The sequence below is a fragment of the Polistes fuscatus genome, unplaced genomic scaffold (assembly GCF_010416935.1).
Source record: "Polistes fuscatus isolate 324 unplaced genomic scaffold, CU_Pfus_HIC Scaffold2, whole genome shotgun sequence".
NCBI lineage: Eukaryota > Metazoa > Arthropoda > Insecta > Hymenoptera > Vespidae > Polistes > Polistes fuscatus.
The window spans coordinates 1742726-1759232 of record NW_025113096.1 but is presented as its reverse complement, the minus strand read 5'-3'; the positions used below and the strand labels follow the sequence as shown (position 1 = coordinate 1759232).

Sequence of the window (16507 nt, the reverse complement as noted above, 5' to 3'; positions counted from 1 at the left end):
CACCTTGTGTACTTCGATCCCGGCAATACTTTGTCAATACTTTGATAATCCTTTTTCATAAAAAATGCAATTTACAACAATGTATATTGATAATAGATTTTTACTTTATTACATTTATTATTGTTATTATTATTATTATTATTATTATTATTATTGTTATTCTTACAAAATATGTATATCGTCATCTTCGATTATAATTTTCTATATCATTATTACACCGTTTATATATATTATTATCATTTTTTATTATTAATCTTAGTATTAAAATAATTTTTATTTATTATTATTATTATCTCAGTATCAATTCATAATAATAATTATTATTATTATTAATATTAATATTATTATTTTTATTATTATTCTTCTTAATATTATTATTATTATTATTATTTAGTTGTAATTTTATTTACATTCAGTATTTTCAGAAAAAGTATCACTATGATGTAACATAATTTTGCGACTTTTTTGTTTAGCGTGTATTAATGTTACTATTATTATTACTATTATTATTATTAATATTAATAATATTAATTAATATCATTATTAATCTTATTATCATTGTCGTCGTTATCATTGTCACATCTCGTCGTTATTTTAGTACTAATTATATATATATATATAGATTTATTAATTATTGTCGTAATGCCTAGATGCATCCAATTTAGGAAAACACAGAACGATAGTGAATACGTATAAAAATGAAACTCTATCACCCTGAAGAAAATCGAAACCGTTTTATAATAATTCTGGTTATATTGATTTTATTATATATTATTATATAAATATATTTATCGCCGTTATATCTTAAAATAAAAAAAGAAAAAAATCGACTGTTAGCACGAAATAATTATAAGAGGAATGAAAAATGACTTAGAGATATTTAAAAAAAAAAAAAAGCAAAAATGAAAAACAAAATGATACCACATTATATATAAAAGATGCAATATATATATATAAATTCATAGACAGTCTATGAACGAAATGCATGTGCATGCGTGTTGGTGTATGGACTCATAGGTATGCATGATTAAATATATATATAAACTATCTAATATACAAACTAAGAGAGTCAGAGATGAAAGAGAGGATTGTTTAACACATTCAATTCACTGCGTGCTGAAATATCATTTGAATACTTTTGATAGATCTTAGGAAGAACACAACTGCTCAATGTTCTAATGGTTAAAACGGTTACGTTCTTTGTACGCAGATAACAAAGGGACAATAAAATTATATATGTTATATATGCATATTCTCAAATTATTAGTAACTTGCTAATACGAACTGATAACTGTTAATAGCGTTATTTAATTATTAATTTACTTAATTGTAAAATTCATTCTTTCATTTTGAAATATTTTGATTATTTAACAAACACTACGCTATACAAATTCATAAATCTGTGAGACACTGATTTTCATTGATGACCCAACGTCACACATTTATGAATTTCTTCTTCGGAACATGGTAGTGAACTTGTTAATATAGGTTTAAATTGTCTAACAAAATATACAGGGTGTCCTCTAACTGGTGATATAAGCGAGCTGGAGGTGATTCTACACGAAAAACTTATGTAAGTCGAAAATGTAAAATAAAATTTTTTCATATAGTTTTTTGTGTAATATCACCTCTTGCTCGCTTGAACCATCAGTTACAAAACACCATATATATATATATATATATTACTTTTCTATATTAGAACAAAGTAAGTATAATATTGCATATTATTTTTATTGAGTAAGAATAAAATTATTCTAACATCGAATTCTTTTTTATTTTAATCAAAATAAAGAGACAAATTTAATCTTTATGCTTATCAGTAATCATATATTTGTTTTAATTATTTTTTATTTTTTGTTGTTTTATTTTCTTTGGATAAAAATATTATCCCTTTAAATTATTTTTATTTTTTGAAAAATATATGGGACATCTTTCTTGTAAGCCATATTTTTCTCTCCCAGTCATTGCAACAGCACACTGTCCCGTTCTTTTTTCCGCTGGTTGACACTGCAATGTCAAAATGATAAGAGATAGAGCTACGGCTACTAAACTATTACTCCGGGATGTTTCTTATCTGGAACAGAGAATGATCGAGCACTGATGATCCAAATTCCTCGATTTTCGTTTATACTCGTCAAACTTTTTATCTGCTGCGCCTCTTTTTTCGATGAATTGTATTTTTATTTTTATTTTACATTTTTTTTTTTCACCAATGCCTGTTTCTGTTCAGACTATTTTAAAATAAATTCGTTAGATTGTCAGAGATCTTCATTTTAATAACGAAGACTCACACGTCTTATTGATTTGTCTATTTGTCGTTTATTGTTGTAGTTATAGTTGTTGTTGTTGTTGATTTTGTTGTTGTGTTTACTCACTACTAATTACAGAGTTGAACGGGATGATTCTCGGCCTAGCTGGCACTTTAGGTGCGTCTGTCTTCGATCTGGTTGTGTGCTCCTCCGTGCTCATTCGTTTTACCTGTAATCAATTATTTTACATCAAATACAGTACAACTGTAACAAACAATAAATAAGTACAAAAATTCATTGATCACATTTTTACAAGATGCGAATCAATTTTTTCTAATTATTCAATATTCGTTTTAGAACAAATTAATTAATTTTTGATACAGGTTCACCTCTTCTTCAATGGCATTGAACTGCCATTTCCATGTATGATTGTAAAGAAACTGACGATGATCGAAACGATTGTCATCAGGACTGTAAGTTTCGATATGACAAGAAGGTGTTAGTATGGTCATCTTATGACGATGTATCGCATAACAGCGATAGAAAAGTTTAACTTTGTCAGCAACCTGTGATATTAACACAAATTGAAATATTTGAAATTCTATGAAAATATTTGGCTTTCACAATCTAATCACAATTACTATAAACATTGCATTGATACAATATCTGATATAATTCACCTCTTTGGGTGTATAATGATTCCAAGTATTAACGAGTCGACAAAACATGCTATAGGGTCCAGCACAATACTGTTTCCTAAGCTTTCCAAAAGTTTCTAATTCGTTGTACGTCATACCCATCTCTACTTCGTCGAATTGAGTTAGTTTTCCATCTTGCAATGGCTCCAATTCGGCCGTTGGTGGTGATTTTAAGATATCATCTAAAGCTGACAATCCATGCTTCTTTCTAAAATTAAAATAAATTAACAAGAAATATCACTTTCTTATGTGTGACGTAAGATTAATATTTGATTATCCTATAATTACCTAAAATACGAAATAAATCGTTTGAGATCGTTTTTAGATATTCCACCAATAGGATTAATATCTGCACTACTGCTATCATATTTGGTCACATAGCCACGAAGTGCCTCATCAACGTTTGTGCTTCCAAGTACTAGAAGACCACCTGGACGTCCTCGGATCCAGAGCATCAATTGTGCGAATAGATAAGTAATAACCATACGTAAACGTGCCTATAAATATTAACAACATACGATTATATTACATTATAATAAAAATAATCAAAAGAGCAACGTGCAACAATTAATGAAAATAGGCCCACTTGAATATTTTGTAAAGCTTGATTTTCTCTCGGAGAACCACCGTGTACTTTAAATCTCGGCACTATTTTCGTTATCTGCTGAAATATACCTAAAATAGCTGAGACAGCGGTATCAATGACAATATTATGATGATAAGACCCTATTTGTTTCGCTAATTCGGCTGCTCTTGTTTTCGTTTCAGCAGATGAATTTTCAGTTCCCATGTAACACGTAACCAGCAAAGTGTTACAAAGTTGTTTGGGATCAGTCGGTGTGTACTCACAATCGCCAACAATTTTTCTAATATCTGACAACACCTGTGCATCTAAAATTAAGATATATCGTTCAATTAAATTTAATAATTATTTAGTTTAATTGATATCAAGTAATTAAATGTTTACCTCCTTTGCTAACAGATTCAACTATCAAAGTACACATACTGTAGACCAAACAAGCTGACGAAGATGAATCAATACCTCCACTTAAAGGTATGAAAAATCCACCTTGACAAGAGCGTCTTTAAAAAGAGAACAAAATATTATTTTGAATTATTTGAAAAATATGATTTATTAGTAGAATATCTAGAGCTCGGATGCAAATGAGTTAACTTATAAATATTAACGAGTATACCTTAGGTAATCCCAAAGCCAACAAGCAGGTGCCAAAGAAATTTCTTCCTCCGGTGTATGATAAGTCGCGTTTAACATTCCATTCATATTCTCTAATATATTTTGTTCCATATTCATGACTTTGTTAGATGGATTTGGTGAAATCAGGTTCGGCGAAGAAAGAACGAAATCTATTTTGACACGTGGATACGATTCCGAACGTGCCGCCGAATGAGATCTTGACCTAATATTATTTCTATAACTTCTATAAAACAAAAGGTACAAAATTAGTAATTGTAATATCTTCAAATAAAATCATGAGTTGTGAATTTATTATTATATTTACTGACCTTATGTCTTCCAGGTCAAACGTAGCGACAGTAACCTCGACCTCTTCCAAAGCAAATTGTTTGCCACGATTTAAAATATATCCATTAAGGAAAATACCAGAACCACCATTAAAATAAAGCCTTGCGCCATCGCATCCACGTAAATTACTGAAGATGTAACAACCACCGCATTTAAATGTAGCTGATTTAACGAGATCTACTGTGACATATCCTTTACGAAGCTCGAAATAAGAACCACTTCCTATAAGATTGGAAAATATATCAAATTTTATGATTATGATAATGAGAAGACTAATTGATGTAGATGCTAAATTTATGACCATTAGCTATTATCTCAACGCCATCCAGAGACATTGGAATATGATTGCTGCGTGGATTCCAAAGTTCCTCGCACATTTCGAAACCTATGCAAGTATCTTTTGTTGATATCACAGCATCACCAAAAGGTACAACATTTTGTCCAGTTAATTGAGAAATCATTCTCGGCAAAAAATAGTCCTCGACAGTACGCTCCTAAATTGGTAATAAATAAATAAATGAATTTGTTTGCGACACCAACGCGGTGCTACTGGACGTTAATATAAAAATATTATTTTATTTAAAATTATTAAATATGTTAGCAGGAGTTACCTTGGTCCAAGGAGAGAACCATCTTGACTCACGATAATTTCCATCCTCGCATAACAGCATTTTTGGTCTGATTAACAAAACAGACGAATTTAAAAATACAACTCGACAATTATAAGTTACATTTTTATGCATCACTGGCATCCCAACATCTATCAAAATATCTTCGCAAACACTGGATTTCAGAAGCATTGCTAAAACTTCCCAACAATGTAACAACGTATCAGATTCGTAGAAGTGATCCTCGCAACTGTAACCACTGAACAAAAAAAAAGAAACGTAACTTAATCAGTAAATAATCTCAAGTCAACAATTATTATACTTTAATAATGAAATTTTCTACACACCAAATTTCTAATTCGGGACCACTTCTATAAGTTGCACCAGCAGCTTTAGCTTCTTCTATACTTTGAAGAATCCTTCGAAAATTCCCATCAAAATCCATGGCCCATTGATTCAGCGTGCAAGCAGCTACAGTTACTTTCCGACCCATTTTGTATGTTTTTCTTGTAACTTAATTTTCTTACTTGCTGGAATTGTACATAAAAATAATATAAACCAAAAAGAAGAATATATTTTGAAGTTCAACTCTGATTACGATCAATCAAAAATAGGATTATATCAATTCCTATAAAAGACAACTATAATATTTAGCAATATTTTATATACAAAATAAAAGACTTGTCAATATATAATCGATAAAACAAGGTAAAGAAAATTATACTCGATGGAATCCCTGTACACATGCTGTTAGTATGTTTGGTGGTCTCTGATTGATCAATAACTTTCAGAACCCGGTACCACGAGGTAAACGAACAATAGGCAGTTTGCTTTATATACATACACACGCATACACATCAACTAATTGAAGTATTTGTATGATGAGTTAGACGTTTCTTACAGTTCATCAATCAGTGCACACTATGATTGTATGCACGTACAGTAAAATTAATCGATTTTGATGATCAAATAATTTCTTCACTTTTCTTTTTCTTTTTGTTTAATTTATACATCTACATTAATTAAACAAATTATAATAATAATAATAATAATAATAAAATAAATTATATATATAAATAATAGTATATATAATAATAATATAATAAAAATAAATTATATAATAAATATCAATCAAGATTGATCTCGATCATGATCCCTAATTAAATTTGATTAGTTTCAAGGTTTTTTTTAGATTTATGTTAAGAAAAAAGTTTGATGAAAAAAATGCAGAAAATAGAATCGAGATAGGAAAGTATAGCAAACAATCAGAATGGCAGTGACTCCGCCCCTAATGCACGACCGTTGTCAGGCAATACATGACTATATTCCACAAATCTCTCTTCTTCAGCTCGTGGCTTCTTCTCAGTCGGCTAACACTATTCTAACGAACAATGATAACACCCTGACTTCTATTATCGACTCTACGTGATTTTACTTACATTAATGGCAAGTAATTGTTATTTGTTTTTTTTTTTTCATTCTATCAACATTTTTCTTCGAATCGAATTTAAATTGCTCGATAATAAATAATTATTAATTAAACTTTTAATATTATGAGATCTTATATTAAATGGCAGAAATCAATTATTTTTTAAAATTAAATCACAGCTTTTCTCTTTAAAAAATATAAATAAACAAATATATATTGCATTACACACTTTAATAACAAATTATTTATAAGATTTTTTTTTTATTATGAGATATTATTTAAATAAATTTCTTGTCAATTTTATTACCGTGATTGTTCTTTTTAAATTTGACTCTTACATGTGAAATAATTTTTGTTTGTAACATTTTTAGTGCTTCAGTTAAAAAATATCTATGATAAAAGTTTTTTTTTATAGAAACATAAAAAACAACATAATTTGTGTTCAAAGAAGTGACGAAACAATGCCAAACCGTTTATCTTTAACAATCCTCTTAATTCTAAGAAAAAAATGTCGAATTTAATAAAATATCAAAATGATCGAGAAATTATTGACGATGATTGAGCAACGATCGATTGAAAGAAGGATGACGATTACATGGAAGATGAGAAATAACAAAAAATGACAAATCTTTTATCGTCTAATAAAATACGTGAACATCAAGCAATGTTGTTCCCAGTTCAGTCAATTACTGGTGGGTTTAATGAATTTATTATTTTATATAAAAAAAAAAAATCATTCAATTGCTTCTCCAAACAAATAAATTCTTTTTTTATTTCTATACGAATGATTCAAAATATCGATCATTTTCTAAGTATCTTATTTCGCGTGCTTAAAGTGTGTAAGTAGTGAATCATGGATAATATGTGTGTGTGTATCAGTATAATATGTGTATGCACATTTCCATATAACTATACAACTCATGGTTGAGGTCGTGAACGTTAGTACGTTGTACCCTTATCTAGATGAAGTGCAACTATCGACTATTTTGTGGTGTACCACCTACGCGAAAAACTTTTACCTGTCATTTTAACATTTTGCGATAACTTTATTTCTTTATTTCTAGAAACTCGTTAAGCTTTAACACAATTTATACAATTTATTTGTACTTCATTATTTTTCTTAGCTCGTAAATAGTTCTAAAACTTGTTAAACTTTTCCCGAGATCTTGTTGTAGTTTTATTTTTCTTTTTATTACTTTTGTATTTTAAAAAAATCATTCAAAAACATGTTAATTGAAAATTAATGTTTTTTTTATCTTTTCTTTCTTTTTTGTATAAATTGTATTTGTTTACAAAATAATAATAATTTACAGGTACAGCATTAACGAGTCTACAAACGCCACACGAATCACAAATATTGGAACGTTGTAAGATTTTAAACGATGGCATCGAATTGAGTTTATTTTCAAGATCCTTGGACTCGACGAAAAATAAAAACGCAAAGGAAACACTTAGGGCATTAAGCTCGCAATGTATCGTGGACACTATTGTTCAAGAAATGGCACGTTGGCCAACGGAATGTCAAGTAAATAAAAAAAAAAAATACAAAAATCATTAATAATCAACTCAATGATCAACTCAATGATCAACTGAATAATTGAATTAATGTTACGTACAAAAAATTGTATTTATTCCAGGTAATCCCAGAAAGGGTTCGTCATATAGAATATAACCCGGTGAACCCAGAACCATTTTATTTATCAAATGGGAAAGAACCAACACCAAAACCAATAGATGATGAGTTAGGTACTGTTATATTTCGATACTGCCCAACTAATGTTACCAATTACGTAAGTACCTAATCAATCAACTAATTCGCGCGTTGATCAATTTGATTCAAATAATTAGGATGTTCATCTTGACAGTTTAGTAGATCATGTGTCGGTGGAAACCCAATCCTATCGTCTTCCAATAAAACTTTCAAGGAAACGAATTCAGGGAACGAATACACGTTACCATCTTCCAAGGACGAGAACAACACCGCCAATATGTTTTTCATCACCGATGCCAATAGCGATTTAAGATTCGAGTCACGTTTCGAATCTGGTAATCTTGGAAAGGTTGTTAAAATAAGTGACACTTATTATCAACTTCATTTGAGAAGGGATCTTTATACTCAGAGACACACCCAATGGTATTATTTTCAAATATCTAATACAAGAAGCAGAATTACTTACAGGTAACAATAATATTGAAATGTTTAAATTATTGATCGTGAATATGTATATGAATTAATTACAGGCATTTTAATAAACGATATAAAAATTTTTGTATTTTTTATGAAAAGAAATTTTTTTGTTTCTTCTGAATTTAAATACAAAAATATATTAACAAATAGATAAATTTATTTACAAATAGATTATCGATTGTGAATATGTGTAAGGATGATAGTTTATATAAAGAAGGACTTAGGCCACTTTTGTATTCTACTGAAGATGCTCGAACTAAATCTATAGGATGGAGAAGATGTGGAGAGAATATTAGTTATTACAAAAATGGCGAATCGTAAGTTAAATCAAACAATTTATAAAATTTAAAATTATCGATAAATATTTTACAGCGACGAGGAAAAGGAAAAACATACTTTAACATTTAACATATGTTTCCCACACGATCATGACATAGTTTATTTAGCATATTGTTATCCATATACATATACAGATTTACAGGTAAATAATATTTACTATTAATTTTCTAATCACCGATTAATTAAATCTCCAGTCCAATTATTTCGATTATCAGGAATATTTAACAAAAATAGTAAGCGATCCAGTAAAATCAAGATTTACAAAATTACGATTATTATGTCGTACATTGGCTGGAAATGGTGTCTATTATTTAACAATAACAGCACCAACTTATTACGAGGAAATACGAAGAAAACGTGGAGTTGTAATCACGGCCAGAGTTCATCCAGGTGAAACACCGTCTAGTTGGACTATGAAGGGTATCATTGATTTTCTAACTAGCGAATCTAATCGTGCCAAGGTAAAACAAATAACTAAACTAAAGTTCTAATTATTTATTTTATATTAATTTGCTCAATAAAAAATATAAAATAATAACTAATAATGTAAATAGGAATTACGAGAAAGATTCGTGTTCAAACTGATACCAATGTTAAATCCTGATGGAGTTATAGTTGGTAATAATAGATGTTCTTTATCCGGAAAAGATTTGAACAGACAGTATAGGACAGTAATGCGTGAAAGTTTTCCATCAGTTTGGCATACGAAGTTGATGATACGAAGATTACTTGAGGAATGTGGAGTAACGATATACTGTGACCTTCATGCTCATTCTAGGAAGCATAATATCTTTGCTTATGGTTGCGAAAGCAAAAGAACTGGATGTAACGCTAAACTCTCTGAACAAATCTTTCCTTTAATGCTTCATAAAAATGCTGCTGACAAGGTTAGAAACTTATGGTTAAAAATTATCCATCAGAAATAAAAAGAAAGAAAAAAATAAAAATGGGGGAAAAAAAAATTGCAAAAATTATTATACTAATGCTCAAAATTAAGAAAAATTGTTTGGATTGTAAACAAAAAAATATAAAAATTTCTCTCTCTCTCTCTTTTTAATTGTTTAAATTTAATTATTTGATTTTGTTTTATAGTTTTCTTTCGAAAATTGTAAATTTCACGTAGAGAAAGGAAAGGAAGGTACAGGTAGAGTTGTGGCTTGGTCAATGGGTGTACAAAACAGTTACACGATGGAAGCTTCAATGGGTGGTACCAGATTAGGATCGAGATCTGGCACACATTTTTCGACACAAGATTACGAACAGATCGGTAAAGCTTTTTGCGAGACACTCCTTGATTTTTCTGATCAAGATCCGGTCAAGGTGATTGTCGTTAATGGAAAGAAGTTTGTGAAGATTTACGAATATTGATTGAGGTTTCTAAAAACAACTTGTTTGTTTTGTTTTGTTTTAATAGGAGAGATTACGAACCAAAATTTTAACGAGATTGATCAAAGAAGGATCAAATGCCGAAGAACCTACGAATATCGATTTAACCGATTATTCTAGGTATTTGAATGTGTTTGTTTGTTTTTTTTTTTTTCATTAAAAATTAACAAATTATTAGTATAATGTAAATCATTTTTTAGCGACGAAGGAGAAAGTTCGGAAAGTCATGCATCGGATGAATCGATGACGAATCCTTACGATGAAGTACAAAACGAAGCTCATCCAGCACCACCTCCATCTCCTAATTTTGGTTCTACTGGAAGCATGAATTTATTAAAAAGGAGAATAAGAACGAGGGAGATGGAACGAAAGTATTTGGAACGCAAGAAATTGTTGGTAAAATTATTATAACAATTTATAATCATTTTATAAAAATTTCAAAAAAAAGGAAATCATTTATGATATAAATTTTAAGCTCCTAAATCAATTAAAAAAAAAAAAAGAAGATAATTTATATAATCCTTTAAATTTAGACTATTTATTATTATTTATAGCAATCTAGAACCGTCATGGATTTGCATACAACTGATCCAGGAAGTGATTTATGTTACATGACAGATTGGATTGACGATGATCGATCTAAGGCAACAGGTGAATCATCGAGTATTTAATACGTAATCACGAAAATTGATTAAAACGTACAAATTTTTCAGCAAGGATTCGAAGACACAGAGAAAGAGAAAATACCCTTAATTTGCGAGAAAGAAACGAAGAAGAAATAAAAAAAAATGAACGTACAACAGAATGTTCTTTATTTCCTTCGATAATCAGACCACGTAGTTTATCACTAGGTGAAAATTTATTGCTCGACGATGAGCATAGAAAAATTCAACAACGAATACGTTGTCATCGTTTGTCAAGGTGCTTTTAAAAAACAAAAATAAAAGCGTAGAAAAAAAAATGTATTTATACAATGTGTAAAAAATATAATTTTTTTATTTGTTTATTATAGGAAATTGAAACATCATCCTTCAACAGCATCCGTCGAAAGGAAAGTTTCATCTTTCAGACAACAAATATGGATGGGAATACCAATTCGTAATACGGAAAATGGGATGACTGTTATCAATAATGATTTTGGAAGAGTACCATTGAGTTGGGGAATATCTAGCCTAGCTTTAACGAGTTGTAATTCCAAAAGTGAAATATTCCTAAGGTTTAAACGATATGAACTTGGTTTTTATTTTTTATTTTGTTGGTTTAATTATTTGTATCAAATTATGCACACGGATCTATTAATTTTTAAAATGGTAACAAGTTATTTAAATACAGTTATACAAAAACTATACATAATTTTGTGATCTTTTTTTTCGACAAAAAAATATTTACAATTGATATAACTTAAATTATATAATTATTAAAACTATAATGCAATTAGTAAATTTATAAATTAAACGAAATTAAAAATAATACTAATTATACTATTAACTATTAAATAATGTTGTTAATTAAAAAAAGTTTGTAAAACTTTTAGACTAGACTTTTAGAAACTAGAAATAAAGTTTCTTTTAATTTTGATTGTTTTATTAATTCAAATCTGTAAATTAAATTTCAGATCATGAAAGATTGATAGATTCTTGTTCTTATAACTTGATCCAATTATAATTAACTTAATTGTAATATTTGTTCGTTTTTTAGGTCGAATACAGAAAAATTAAAATTACTCGATCATTACGATAAAACATCGGAAAAAAGAAAACCGAAAAAGAAATCTCGCAGGAAACAAAATATTCTAGTAAACGAGCAAACAATATCAAAATATAAGAAAGATGTCGGAGATAATAATCGTAAGAATGAGAAAGTCAAAGAAACGAAGATGGAACGTTCTCGATTGAAATGGGAAATGGCTGTGAATTTAAATTCGACTATCAAAGACAACAACGGTAACAATAAAAGTTCATTTCTACCCATTAAAGCTGATTCTTTAAAATTGTTTACGAGCAATACACCGGCGAAGAAAGAACGAAGGCAACAAAAATTAGAAACGCGAATAAAATCACATCATCAAAACATAGCAACGACCGAAAGAATAATTGCTAGAAACAAAATAACTAAAATTCGTACGATACAACAATTGAAATCATTCGCGATACCCGTGTCCGATAGTTCCAATTCTGAGGAATGTTTGAACAATATAAATAAATTGAAGAATGGAAAGGGGAAACAGAAAAAAAAGAAACAATTAAAAAAGACAAAAATAATACCTAATTCCATAAATACGAGAACTGGTAATAAAAAGCGTGCTGCTAGTGCTAAAATAGTGAAGAAATTTATTTCGTAGAACGTTTATATCACTTTACAATAACGTGCACTGATTACTATGCTCAAAATGTTCCGTTGATTACATAATAACGTGATACACTACATATGTATATATATAAAACTCTACGTACGTATATATGCATGTTTGTATGTATGTATTTGCATAGATTAGAAGAAAGAAAGAAATAGAAGAAAGAAAATGAAAAGTCATTTATCACGGTTTCATTTTTTTATAATGCTAATAAATAAATATCCCTGATAAATTAATTAAGCAATCATTTCATATATACAACAACCATCATTTTTTATAATGTTTTTTTATTGTTTTAATGCTAATAATTTAACATACTATCGGATTTATACAACCGTAAGATTAAGCATCTATAATACTACAAACATATAACAAATTAAATATAGCAATAACTTAATGAAAAGATAATTGCTTACAAAAAACATATTATATAATTTACAATCAACCAAGGAAAAGAAACTAGAGTTCTATAGTTGCGAATATAAGTAATAAATATTTTTATCGTCTTTCAATCTATAAAACTGTAATAAACAAACGCACACATTGAGCAACTTTCTTAAAAGTGTATAACAGAACCTTTAGTAATTTGCATATGATTTTCATAAAATTATAAATTTGTTCAAAGTTCACTAATCATGAATTCTTTTTTCTAAAGCAATATACAATTCAAATCAATAGAACTTTTGAATAAAAAGAAAATTAGAAAGTAACGGAATTATTTGGTTACTCAAATTTATATAAATTTAATAGAAGAATTTGTATACTATTACTATTTTTTATTATGATTTTTATATATATAAAAAATAAAATATAAGAAATAAAATAGACATTAAACTGGATGCATATCTACAATACCTACAGAATAGGATGATGATCAAATCTCATTAAAAATGTATATTTTACTTTGTCAACACATGACTTTATTATTCAGTCGCACCATGTATTGCATGATTAACGCTTATACGTACAAAAATAATATATATTCCGATAAAATGACTCAGGGTTTGTGAGGTCTATTACTTTATATATAAACTTCATGAAACATTTATGTGATCGGTCTTCGTTAATTTTTATACCATGTATAACGTACTAATTCTTACCTTTTACTCGACTCTTCTAAATCATAGATCTTTCTTATTCGCTTCTCTTGTTTCAAGGAACGAAGTAACTTCTTCTCTACTTTTTTGATAATTTTAAAAGACTGCCATATACATAGGACTTCAAACGGTCTTGCAAGCTTTATCACAATGCCATCTGATATCTTCTAATTTTGTAAACACTAAAAACACAAATCATTCAGCGATAGAATCAAAAGTTATTATTATATTAAAAATCTTACTGTTTTTTAAAAAGTAACAATAGAAACTTGTATTCGATGTTCCTATTGCTTATATTAAAATGTATTTAAAATTTTATTTAAAAATGAGAGAATTTGACTTGTCACCAACTTATGTAAGCTTTATTTCTGATATCTTTAGAAAAGTCATTGGCAAGTCAAAATTATAAATTTATGATAGGCAAACACAATAAACAAATTATGATAACAAAATTATAATCTAAATATACTTTTATAGAAAATAATACTTTTTACATAAAACAAATCAACGTACCTTAATTATCAAATAAAAGATATCTAAAATAAATAATATATCGCGATATTAAAAAATAACGTCAAAGAAAATTTACATCAAAGAAAACTTTCAAGGAAAATACTTTTATCAAACATAACCTATACACGCATAACCTATACAGAAAAAAAGATAGAGTAATCATATAGAAATTAATTGATACATGTTATCATAATATCATAGAACAATTAATATTCATTAAAAATTTTGGTAATGATGGAGTAAAAAATAATAAAAAAGAAAAAGAAACAAAATTAAAGAAAGACGACACTCACGTAATGCATAGCGGTATCTACATAAAGATATACGTCAGTTCATGTTGTTTTCCACATGACACTTGTATGTTAAAAAGCACCGCTCCAAGACCTGGATATCCGGTGATTATGCATCCCATACTCATTTACTTAATTAATTTCTTGGGAAAAAAAAACAATAAAAGTCACATTTAAGAATCGTAGCATTACGCGTCGAAATTATATAATATACGTATACACCGCATACGTAAATACGTAGAAATGTGTGCTCCAACAGTTTGTTATCTTAAATCGATTATTTTCGATATATCGAAAGCGTTCGAGAATTACAAATCCAAATCTTTCTATTTTATTTGAACATTTTTTAATGTGCATGAATAGAAATATAAATTATTATTAATACGTAATATTTGTGCTGATAATTAAAAAAAATTGATTTAAGTTAAAAAATCTATTAAAAAATAATTTATATAAATTATATAGCAAAAGAAAATTATTGAAAATAAAAACATTATTTTGGAAAAACAAATTAATCACTTAAAATATTTTTGTATATACATATAATATTATAATTTTAATTTATATTATATATTTTAATATAATATAATATAATATAATATAAGTTTTATATATATATTATACAATTATATATATATATAGTAATAGTAAAATGCCATAATTCCATTTTAGGCTTTTAAATGAAAACAAAATTTAAATATTAATTGTATTACTCATTATTATTAAATTCTTTAGTAAATTTTTGTTTTTTATTCTCCCTTTTACGAGATTCGAATTTTAAGAGTAGAGTTATTTTTCTATTAACACCTTCTAACACTATTGCGTTTTTTTACTGACACTCTAGTGTCAACTGCATTCGATTTTTTGTCTAAATTATTTATTAAATTAAATAAATACCTTTTAATTATTAATTTGACAATAACGAATACAATATGAAGTAAAAAACGGTAAAGACGTCCACAAGCAAACTATTCCATATTTTCTGACCATATATATTTATACTATTCATTATATAAGTATTGTTCATTTACTCATACAATTAAGATTAAAGTCATCTAAAACAATAAACAAATTACACTTATTATGCAGTATTTCAATGTTTTGAAATAAGCATTTAGGAAACGCTTAAAATAAAATGAACTATTATTTGTTCACGTAAACAACGAAATAAATAATTAAACGTAGTAATTGAGTCAGAGTAAAACGTTGTAAATTGCATAAGAACTATGAAACATCAGTAAGTCAACGAAATTTGTTTCTTAACAAAGTAAAAATTGACCCTGAGATAATGTTAAAGATAACGTCAAGGATTATAGCAAGGAAAAATAAATGTTTAACTTATTTCCAAAGGATTGACTTAAAATTGTAAGATAAAAAGAATATAAAAAAATAAAAGAACTAACGTGACTGAATCAAATTGAATTTAGGAACGTCATTCCTAATTACGTAAAATTTCCATTGCCGATGAACGTAAGAATAAATAATCAGTGAATCTATTATCGATTCAAATATTCTTCAAAAATAAATAGTCATTATCACAAGTCTGATTTCTTGATATAAGAAGTAGTAGGGGTTGCTAAGAGACTCGCTTATAAAAGACACCAGTCGTAAAGCGAGCCAACAGTTTAGTGGTAGGTCTGCATCAACTAGGGTTTATCTTTTATATTTGTGCTAATATTCAGGTGGGTGGTCACTTTAATATTAGGATATTGTATTTTCATTGAGAAGGTAAATGAAATTTGTATTTTTCTATAATCACTCGCGTTTTTATTTTTATTTTTGTATATTTATTATAATTAGAGGACCAAGTTATG

The 16507-nt window shown here is 27.9% G+C and overlaps 2 protein-coding genes across 2 annotated transcripts; one reads left to right on the top strand and one right to left on the bottom strand.

The window, feature by feature from the left end:
* Window positions 1–1752: 1752 nt before the first annotated feature.
* LOC122516270 (glutamine-dependent NAD(+) synthetase) lies at window positions 1753–14953 on the bottom strand. Its single transcript, XM_043633944.1, has 14 exons — window positions 14697–14953; window positions 13894–14072; window positions 5446–5628; window positions 5102–5357; window positions 4792–4984; window positions 4472–4712; window positions 4144–4386; window positions 3915–4030; window positions 3534–3838; window positions 3236–3444; window positions 2930–3155; window positions 2639–2815; window positions 2376–2478; window positions 1753–2074 (listed from the first exon to the last, which is right to left on the bottom strand). The coding sequence occupies exons 3-14, from the start codon at window positions 5589–5591 to the stop codon at window positions 2046–2048; spliced, it is 2244 nt and encodes a 747-aa protein (XP_043489879.1). The 5' UTR covers window positions 5592–5628; window positions 13894–14072; window positions 14697–14953; the 3' UTR covers window positions 1753–2045.
* Window positions 6968–12917, top strand: LOC122517105 (cytosolic carboxypeptidase 2-like). Its single transcript, XM_043635476.1, has 15 exons — window positions 6968–7366; window positions 7841–8052; window positions 8165–8317; window positions 8393–8706; window positions 8886–9032; window positions 9088–9196; window positions 9270–9515; window positions 9609–9941; window positions 10147–10374; window positions 10469–10560; window positions 10641–10836; window positions 10995–11091; window positions 11154–11361; window positions 11453–11797; window positions 12139–12917. The coding sequence occupies exons 1-15, from the start codon at window positions 7147–7149 to the stop codon at window positions 12779–12781; spliced, it is 3543 nt and encodes a 1180-aa protein (XP_043491411.1). The 5' UTR covers window positions 6968–7146; the 3' UTR covers window positions 12782–12917.
* Window positions 14954–16507: the final 1554 nt, after the last annotated feature.

Bases quoted from the DNA above. Each gene is read 5' to 3' on its own strand.
- LOC122516270 (XM_043633944.1), bottom strand. From the start codon at position 5,591: ATGGGTCGGAAAGTAACTGTAGCTGCTTGCACGCTGAATCAATGGGCC. The intron at 4,031-4,143 runs GTATACTCGTTA...CTCTTTTTAAAG, and splicing joins TGGCTTTGGGATTACCTAAG to ACGCTCTTGTCAAGGTGGAT. The intron at 2,479-2,638 runs GTGAACCTGTAT...AATTGATTACAG, and splicing joins TCAATGCCATTGAAGAAGAG to GTAAAACGAATGAGCACGGA.
- LOC122517105 (XM_043635476.1), top strand. From the start codon at position 7,147: ATGACAAATCTTTTATCGTCTAATAAAATACGTGAACATCAAGCAATG. The intron at 10,837-10,994 runs GTAAAATTATTA...TATTATTTATAG, and splicing joins TGGAACGCAAGAAATTGTTG to CAATCTAGAACCGTCATGGA. The intron at 11,798-12,138 runs GTGATCTTTTTT...TTCGTTTTTTAG, and splicing joins CAAAAACTATACATAATTTT to GTCGAATACAGAAAAATTAA.